Below are 9,928 nucleotides of genomic sequence, written 5' to 3'. Positions count from 1 at the left end.
ATGTAAATGTGCAATAAGATTTTGGAATTTTCTTTATAACGCAGGTGTCAAATCATCTCTTGTAAGTGATTGGCTTGATTGTTGGTGAAACCGGAGGGGACTATAGGTTTCCTCGGAGTCTGTTCGTCCGTCCGTCTGTCTGTCTGTCCCTCTGTCTGTCTGTCAGTCTGTCCCACTTGGTTTTTCCGCACTTTTTTCCTAAACGCTTGCAGATATTGAGCTGATTTTTGGTATGTGAGTGTATCTTGATGAGTTACAGATCAATTTGCATTTCGTTCCCCTTCATTGATTTTTGACGGAATTATGGCCTTTTCAATTTTTACGGGTTTTCCGCAATTTTCTTCTAAACGCTTTCATATATTGAGCTGATTTTCGGTATATGACTTTACCTTGATTAGTTATAGATCAAGTTTGCATTCGTCCCGCTTCATTGATTTTTGACAGAATTATGGCATTTTCAATTCTTAAAGGGGAACCAGATTACACTTGCCGGTAGGGGACTAGTATTGCTAATGCAATACTCTTAGAATGCTTGTTATATGAAATATTGACAGCTCATTTGCCACATACTCACCTGAGCATGATATGCTCAATTTGATACATTATATTTATGTAGATTATAGAATAACCATTGTCTTCTACATTACTTACAAGTATACCCAGATACGTACGAAGGTGAGTGCATTTAGAAGCAAACGCTTGCCTGCTGGTATTACTGTCTTGTGACTGTAAGGTGGGCGCAAGAACAATTTTATTTCTTACGATAAATAAGGATTACAACTTGCATCTACATTTCTCAATCGCGTTGTATTAATTTTCATGCAGTAATTGTCACTTTTTTCACTATTCATTTCATACTAAAATAATGTATCTGAATTTGATAAATGAATGACAATAAAAACAAAAATATAATTCCATTGATTAATTCTTTACTAAATTATGAAAACAAAAACACGCAAAGTGATGTTCAAAATTGTATGTTTATTATATAGTAGCTGTTCATAACATAAAGCAAGGATGATAAGTTTCTCCGTTCTGTTCAAGCTTGTACCATTTTGAATACGGTTCACCAAAACAGAACTCGTCAAACCTCACGGTCATCTGGCCAATACGGAAGTTTCTGCCGTATTTATTATAATGCCAGACTGTCACCAGTAATTCTGAATCGTGTAAGTCTGATTTTGATATAAAATACTGAAATATAAAGAAAACAATTATGGTATTTTCAAAAAGGTCTTTTACGGATTATCATTTTATTCAAAATTAATTGCAATACTGAAGTTACATAACTCTAGAGCGTTACACTAATACACTGTACGAAAGTTTGATCTGTTTAAAAATGATTGGAATTCCTTGCAAGGTTAAAGAAAGACAGATTAGTGGCTAGGAGACTTCTGATTATTTTCACAATGTAGAGGTTTACAAATGTTGATGTTGCTCTATACATATTTGTAACTACTGTTGAAAGAATCCAACTTGAATTTTCATCCTTATACTTGCTGAAAAAATATTGCATGAAAAAACGTTTATTCTTATTCCATAGAAAAGGTCAAAGTTCAAAATTTTCACTTGTTTGACCTTATCATAGCACCACATTCCCTTATAATTGCTACAAATGAATAGGTGGAAGAATCCTAGTTTTTAGGGTAAAAAGCCGATTTCTTAGCTCATGTTTTAGGTTGTTAAACAAAAGTAATATTAATATTCATAATTGTCACGGGCATCCAATTTGAACGTATAGCTCCATTATTTTAGAAGATACTAGTAGTTATACTTTTCATATTCTGCCTCTGTGTTTGCTATTAACTTATGTTGCAAGGGATATCAGTTTTTGAGATATTCTCCAATTTACTTCAATAATGTTCATCTTACCCGAAATAATTCATAGAACTTCGGATTGGTTGAAGAAGGCAGGACCTTTGTTTTTCTTTTGCCGTATTTGATGTCTGCGATAACAAGGTAAGATTTTACGTATCTAAAATGAAGAACAAAGAGACAATTTAAAGAATTGAACAGTTTTGCTTCATTAAAATAGTTTTATTATAACTACTTTAATTAAATCGAATCACATAACTCAAAAAACATTGTCCTAGTGACGGTTTGGTATACTTATATGTATGTTGTTTTGGAATGATTGATGAAGATGAAAATTATCTGGATTACATTTTCAGGGTTCCCCCCTCTAAAATTTGTCTTACGGGTTTGACTGTTGTTTCTTCAAATCCACAATAGGGAGATTACGACATTCCATAATGGACACATCAAGACTCTTCAAGTTATTGTTGTATTTCACCACGAGGCATATAGCAGGATCATTATCCCTCTAAAAGTGAAAAATTGAAAAAGAACCCTGAAGATTGTATATACACAGAAATATTAGAGCTACTGATGAAAAGTTTCCGTAGAAATGCCAAACTACGTGCACAATAATTTTATAGAATGTACTTCTATTATTCTTGTTTGATATAAACCGGTAAATTATCTGGAAGGTGTTGGAAATGCAATTTTATACTCACCACATGATCGTTTTCTTTGGAATCCCAACCAATGCTGTATCTAGAACACTCTGAATTGAATATTTAAGAAATTTTTTTAAAAACAGTTCTAAAACTCAGTTCATTATCATTTTATGTAAGTAAAAGTGTTTCTGTATATAGCATTATTAAGTCATAATTTCAAAACAAAACCAACCCTTTTTCTTCTCATTTAAAAGATCATCAAAAGAAGAAAACGATTTTTCGGTTTCGTCTTTTGAACTTTGCTCCTCAAACTGGGAAATACAATAGCTTTCTCTGTCATCTTCACAGTAAACAGTGGTCTCCAAACATGGACTCCCTGGCGAGCTCCAATACCAGTTAGTTTCCGTCCAGGATGTCACCAGATACGCCGGATCTCCGACAGTTCCAGATCCTAAAGAAAAGAGGGACGCTGTATACAAGTTACATTTATTTGTAAAAATGTTATACTTTGATCTCCTTTACACCCAATTAAAACGTCGGAAAAAATCTGTATTGATGAAATTTGAGAGAGATGGTCTGAAAGAAATGTACAATGCGTACTAGTTTAGCTCATTTTGAAAAAAAGGAATAGCTTTGTTTGTTTGTTTGTTGTTGTTGTTTTTTTTTTTTTTTTTTTTTTTTGACAACATTGATCAAACGGCGAAATATTACAACCGTAACGATATGAAATGTACAATTTATTTAAATATAAGACGAGGTAAAAAAAATTACACATATTAAGAACACAAATCTGAGAGTTTATCCTAAAAAGATGAATAATGAGCTTAGCTCACTGTAGATATTAGTAAAGCTTACTTGTAAAAGAATGAATGTTCTTCGTGTTATCTATACTTATAAATTAATAAATTTTGCAAATAAACTCCGAAACGGATGCACCAGAGTTTTTACTTACTCCTCTAAGAATACACTAGATACAATATGATGTCCGTAAACTATATTTAGATTTCACTCGCATTGTAAGTATCGTACATTAAATAAAAAGTCTACTTTTATTTTCTATAAACAGCCATGAAATAGCAAAAACGTGAGTATGGTGGCGTTTCCGGTTGGTGGATCTAAGTTTCTGGCAATTTTTTATGGAACTGACAACAATCAGTCGTTTATTTATTTCATAAAACGTCATCACTGAATTATTCAATCAAAACTTGATTTAAATGACATAAAAGAAATAAGTTGTGATAACCGAATAAAAAGGGAGATGTGCAAATTATTTTTGTCATTCACCGATCTTGATATTGACGGAAGCTTCTAGAACATCATATAGCATCGAGCCCGATGTTAAAAAGAAAACGAGACAATTATAGCTGTAGGAACATAAGAAAAGTTAATGTGTGAATGGTCATTGAAATAATGGTAAATCACTGATATAAACACTAATATGTTGACGGTGCGACCGTTGGGGCGAGCGCAGTGTTCACTTCATTATTATGATCCGCCTCTTCAAACCGCACGAGACATTTGGAACGTCTAGACTGTGACGTCACATGACGTATGTTAGCTGCTTTCATTTCCATAAACAAAGTTTAAAAAGTGCAAATATTTTAACAAAGAACGTTTAATCTACTATCTGCATGCAATATCCATTAAATTAAGGTGAGTTTATTTTGTGTGAATTTTTAGTTGTTGTCACCGCGTGAACGAAGTTAGCAGCGAGAACAAGAAGCGATGCATTGTGGGTCAGAATTACTGCGGAAAAAAATCTATTGAATGAATGTGCAGTAGTCCGAATTTTCTCTTCGCCCAGGCGTTGTCGTTAGAGCTCGCAGTGACGAGCGGCGCTTCGCGCCGCTCGCTGCGCTCGCTATAACTTGTGAATATATTTATATATCGAAAGACTATTACATATATGTAGTAGGTTTTCCTGATAAATTTATCGGTAAAATTTGTATATATTCCTCAATGCTTACATGAAAAGAGAAAATTAATGAATAAGATATTGTTCAAATACAATTAAAGCTGTAAAATTTTGTGCTTTAATCAATACATTTCATTTTTATTTTTTTATTTATTTATTTATTTTGAATACAGTCTTTTGTATCAAATACCCGGCCTATTCATAGGGCGTTAAAAGCTAATTTTTACACAGATACAGTTTGCATCTTGGTTTACATATATGTATGAACCTTATTGATATGTAAAAAAGGTAAAGTACACTTTTTACATATCAATAAGATACATACATATTTAAAAACCAAGACACGAGTACCTGTGAATTTTTAACCCCCCTTCCCCCAAAAAATCAATTTATCAGTAAAATGTGCATATTCGCTGCTTTTAATTTATCCTTGACGGAAATGAAATAAGAGCATGCAATATATCCATAACATAGTATAACAGGTTTCATAATAAACATCAATCAATGAAATTGTTATTTTTTTCAAGTTTTTACAAAAGGGGGTGGGAGAGGGGGGGGGGGAGAGACGCACATGCGGGATTTTGAACAAAGTATTTCTTCCTGCTATAACCCTGTAGGCTGTCAGTAGAAACTACATTATAATTTTCTGTCGGTAGTGGTATAAATTCAATTCCCCGCGCTTGCGCGGGATTTCATCTAGTGTATAGGAAATATATCAAGGATGAGAACAGAATGCCATGTCAAAATGTTTAACCTTAACATGAATACCTTAAATAAGAGGGAAACAAGATAAACCTATGGAAACCTAAAGAAGGTCTGTAGAAAGGAAAAGGACACAACTTCATAACTTGCATAATTTAGATTGTGTGGTGAAGCTGCCATTAAAAGGTACAGACAGATCAGAATGACCTGATTCTCTATGTGGAGAGACAGAATTAGTTCAAACTAAACATGTTAAGATGGTGACCATCTCAAAGGGCAAAGTTTTGGCAAAGGATGTTAGGATGAAAGACCCTTTATCTGAGGGCACTCTTTGGGTGAAGTCTGAGCCAGATGGAGTCAAAAATGCTCAAGAAAAGAATTTTACAGTGATTTGCTATAATCTTGACCACTAACCTAGAACCTTTGCTCAAGGATACTGCAAAGCCTCTACCAATAGGACCTCTATGGGTAAAGTTGAGCCAAGTAGGGCCATGGGGAGAGAAAATATGCCCTGGATTTTACTCAAAGAGGTTTTCTGACCTTAACCTTTCACCTATAAAAAAAATGTTCAAGGCCATGCACACCCTCTAACCACAGGCACTGTATAGGTAATGTATGAGCCCAAGTGTGCCAAGGGGAGAGAAAATATGCATGTGACAAAGATTTTACACAGAGAGGTTTCTCAACCCGACTTTCAATTCAGAAAATTGGTTTAAGGTCACTGCACACCCTCTACTCATGGGCACTCTATTGGTGAAGGTTGAGCTAGATGGGCCAAGGGAATAGAAAATATGCTCTAGATAAGTATTTTACACAGTGGTTTTCTGACCTTGACCTTACATCTAGAAAATTGTTCAAGGTCATTGTGCACCCTCTACCCAATGATACTCTTCTGGTGAAGTATGAGCCAAACTGAACCAAGGGGAGAGAAAACATGTTCTGAACACTGAATTTACACAGAGAGATTTTTTAGACCTTGACATTTGATTGGAAAATTGGTTCAAGATCACTACACACCCCTAACCACTATTTGGGTGAAGTTTGAGACTGTCTGGGCCAAAGGGAAAGAAAATTTACTCCAAACAAGATTTTTTTATTCAGAGATTTTCTGACCTTGACTTTTCATCTACAAAATGGTTCAAGGTCACTGCACACCCTGTATCCACAGGCACCCCACGATTAATGTATGAGCCAACCTGGACCAAGGGGAGAGAAAATGTACTCCGGACAACATCTTCGCTAACCAAGGGTTTCTGATCCACTACTCTCCTCATAAACCCTTGGCCTATGATGCTGTCAAAAGTCAGGATTGTTTACGTTACCTGTTCTTGAATTTTACCTTATATGCAGAGACTGCTTCATCGACAGAAATAAGAAGCATATTTAAAAATGAAAGTATTTAAGGAATAATTAACAATCAGGTATTGAGCGATGTTTATTTAATATGTAGGGAGCAAATCTTTATCTGCAATATAGATTCCTGACGACATTATGTGCATATCTGCTTGAAGGTGGATGAAACCATAGCTGTTTATAGAATGGCACATCATCTTATGGATAATTGTTTACTTGTGTTTTTCATTCCCGAGACTAAAGAGTCAAGTTGTATCCCGAATAGATTTACAAAAGCTTTCGCTGATTGGTAGGGCTGGGACGATATATTGAGATATCAATAATATCGATTCTATGTGAGGATGATATGCATATCAATACATATGAAGAAATATCAAAATATCGCAAAACACCACTTGTGTAAAATAATTTAGTTTTTCAACAGATATACAACTTCTTTGAATAAATTATTCTTATCTCTGAAGAAATGTTTTGTTCATTTCAATACAAAAAAAGAATTTATAATTAATTAAGCATATTGTATTACACATCATATTGTGGCTCAAAAAAGTTGTATCATCCCACCCTATTGATTGGTAGAAAAAATCAATTGACTCCAATCACAACTCAAGAAAAAAATTCTGACTTTTGATAGTACCATAGGCCAAGGGTTTGTGAGGAGAGTGGCATTTCAGAAACCCTTGGCTAGCAAAGATGCTCCGGCCAAGGATTTTACACAGAGAGATTTTTTTTACCTTGACCTTTGATCAAGAAAATTTTTTTAAGGAAAGTGCATACTCATAGATGGGCAATCTATGGGTGAAGTTTGAGCCATTACTGGGACAAGGGGATAAAAATATGCTCCAGACAAATGAAATAGAATGGACGGATAGACAAACAGACAGACTGATCACTATAGAGCTGTGAGAGCACCCACAGAGTGTGACCCGAATAACTCTTAAAAGCAACTTCAGATAAATCTTATCTAATGTTCACTAATGAGAATACACTCTTCACTACTTTCAGTGAACCGGTTCTATTACATGAACAAAACTGATTTATCTTAACAGAATCTGATCTCACAGGTCTAAAAAAAACTTTCTTTTGTTGAAATAATGATTGACCAGAAATCAGATTCAAATTCTGAACAATTGAATAGGTACATGCAGAATGTTTAATTATGATGGAATAATAAATGGCACTTATTTAGCATGATAAGTAAGCAGAATTTTTAATGGACCAATATCCATGATTTCAGACATAAGAAAGCTATTAACAACAGTTATGAGGAATATTATGTTGTAGAAGTATTTTAAAAGAATGTGCTATTAAGATCATACAGCTAGTCACATGAAAATATTCAACAATGACCAAAGCAAATGTACAATTTATTGGACAATAGACAAAAACAAGTTTGAAGCTTTAATAGAAAGTTTCTTTTTTTTCTATAAATATCTTCAAACATAGCCTCAATTTCTGCTCTGCTTCCTTCATATTTCAGTAATTACATGTATATATAAATTATAATAAATACTTTACCTGTATAATTCCATAATAAAATTTCAAGGCACCAATCCATGATCATCACGTACAGAACTTTGTGATTTTTTTTCCCACAGACTGGACAATGAAGATTTATGGTCAATGCCCTAACATTTTCAAACCACATTCTGGCCATTTACGTAAATAGCAATTTTATTCGAATCTGTCTTGATAATTTGTGGTCTCTCTTTATCAATTTGATCTGTCCTCTTCGTGAACTTGTTACATTACAATAGATGGAATTTCATGTAATTGTGTAGATATAAATATAATGCAGGAAGGTGAAAAGTAACACCTTGCGTCGAAGTTCTAAAACTGAAATTCAATAGTAAACAAAAACAAACAAACAAACAAACAAAAACAAGATGTGTTTGTGAAACACTGATGCCCCCGTATGGCAACTTATGGCAAAGGTTAAACTTTCTCAAATACAAATCAAATATGTTGGTACCCAAAATAAGGTCTTGTCTCGGGGAATATACTAGTGAAATATGAAAGCCCTAGCCCTAGCATTGAAAAGATATGGAAAAGGTTAAAGTTTTTCAAAAGTAAGTCAAACATCAAGGTCAAATGGTCAAAATTAATAATGCCAACGGAATTGCCTTGTCACAAGAATACACATGTGAAATATGAAAGCCGTAGCACCAATCGTTCAAAAGTTATGGCCAAGGTTAAAGTTTTTCAAAAGTAGGTCAAACTCCAAGGTCAAGGTCAATGGATTACAATTCTTGGTATCCAAAGGAAGGTCTTGTCACAAGGAATAGACTTGTTAAACATGAAAGCTCTAACACCAACTGTTCAAAAGTTATGTCCAAGATTAAAATTTTCCCAAAGTAGGTCAAACTTCAAGGTCCTGGTCAAAGAGTCAAAGTCGATGGTATCCAAAGGAAGGTCTTGTCACAAGGATTACATATGTGAATATGAAAGCTCTAGCTCAAATCGTTGAGAAGTTATTGCCAAGGTTCAAGTTTTCCAAAAGTAGGTCAAACTCCAAGGTCAAGGTTAATGGGTCAAAGTTGTTGGTATCCAAAGGAAGGTCTTGTCACAAGAATTACATTTGTGAAGTATGAAAGCCCTAGCACTAACCGTTCAAAAGTTATGGCCAAAGTTTAATGTTTTCAAAAGTAGGTCAAACTCCAAGTTCAAGGTCAAAGGGTCAAATTTGTTGGTATCCAAAGAAAGGTCTTATCACAGGAATTACATATGTGAAGTATGAAAGCCCTGCATCAACTGTTCAAAAGTTATGGGCAATGTTTAAGTTTTACAAAAGTAGGTCAAACTCCTAGGTCAAGGGTCAAAGGGTCAAATTTGTTGGTATCCAAAGAAAGGTCTTGTCACAAGGATTGAACATATGAAGTATGAAAGCCCTAGCACCAACCGTTCAAAAGTTATGGCCAATGTTAACATGCAGTAAAATTCACAAAACTGGGTCAAGGTCAAAAGGTCAAATTTGATGGTACCCAAAGAAAGGTCTTGTCACAAGGAATACGCATGTGTCAAGAGTTATGGGTAATGTTAAAGTTTTTGCGGACAAACAGATAAACAGACAGACAGACGGACGGACAGGGTAAAAACTATGTACCAAAAAAAAAAAAAGCAAATAAAACAGAAAAAACAATCATTAAAAAATTGAAAAAAAAAATCGCCAAAATTCCATAGTTTTGTTAAAATTATTTTTTTTTCTACGTTGCCTATGCAAACTTTTCGCAACACCATTTACATGAACGTTTATAAATGTTTCTAACCCAAAAATCAAAACACGTCGCATATCATTGAAGGAAATTCATACATACCGTGTACTTCCATTTTAATTAGTAAAGAAGATGGGCGAACAAGGCGTACAAAATACCGATTGTTTCAAATGTATGAAAATCAAATTCAGTATGTAAATTAAATGTTTACAACGGAGTTCAATCATTCAAAATTATGAAATTCAATGACAAACAAAAATTCGTAAAAATGTGTAAAAATTCTCTCG

General features: G+C 34.1%; 1 protein-coding gene across 1 annotated transcript; it reads right to left on the bottom strand.

Annotated features, from left to right (window-relative positions):
- Positions 1–999: 999 nt before the first annotated feature.
- Positions 1,000–7,993, bottom strand: LOC133192896 (synaptotagmin-like protein 5). The gene is made up of 6 exons (XM_061328903.1): positions 7,948–7,993; positions 2,692–2,910; positions 2,517–2,566; positions 2,199–2,323; positions 1,873–1,975; positions 1,000–1,194 (listed from the first exon to the last, which is right to left on the bottom strand). The coding sequence occupies exons 1-6, from the start codon at positions 7,991–7,993 to the stop codon at positions 1,000–1,002; spliced, it is 738 nt and encodes a 245-aa protein (XP_061184887.1).
- Between the last annotated feature and the right edge of the window lie 1,935 nt (positions 7,994–9,928).

This window comes from Saccostrea echinata, unplaced genomic scaffold, assembly GCF_033153115.1.
Source record: "Saccostrea echinata isolate AGI-Se365-2 ecotype Australia unplaced genomic scaffold, CSIRO_AGI_Sech_v1 ptg000025l, whole genome shotgun sequence".
NCBI classification, from domain to species: Eukaryota; Metazoa; Mollusca; class Bivalvia; order Ostreida; family Ostreidae; genus Saccostrea; species Saccostrea echinata.
Note: the sequence above shows the minus strand (reverse complement) of the source record. Positions and strands in the feature narration are given on the sequence as shown.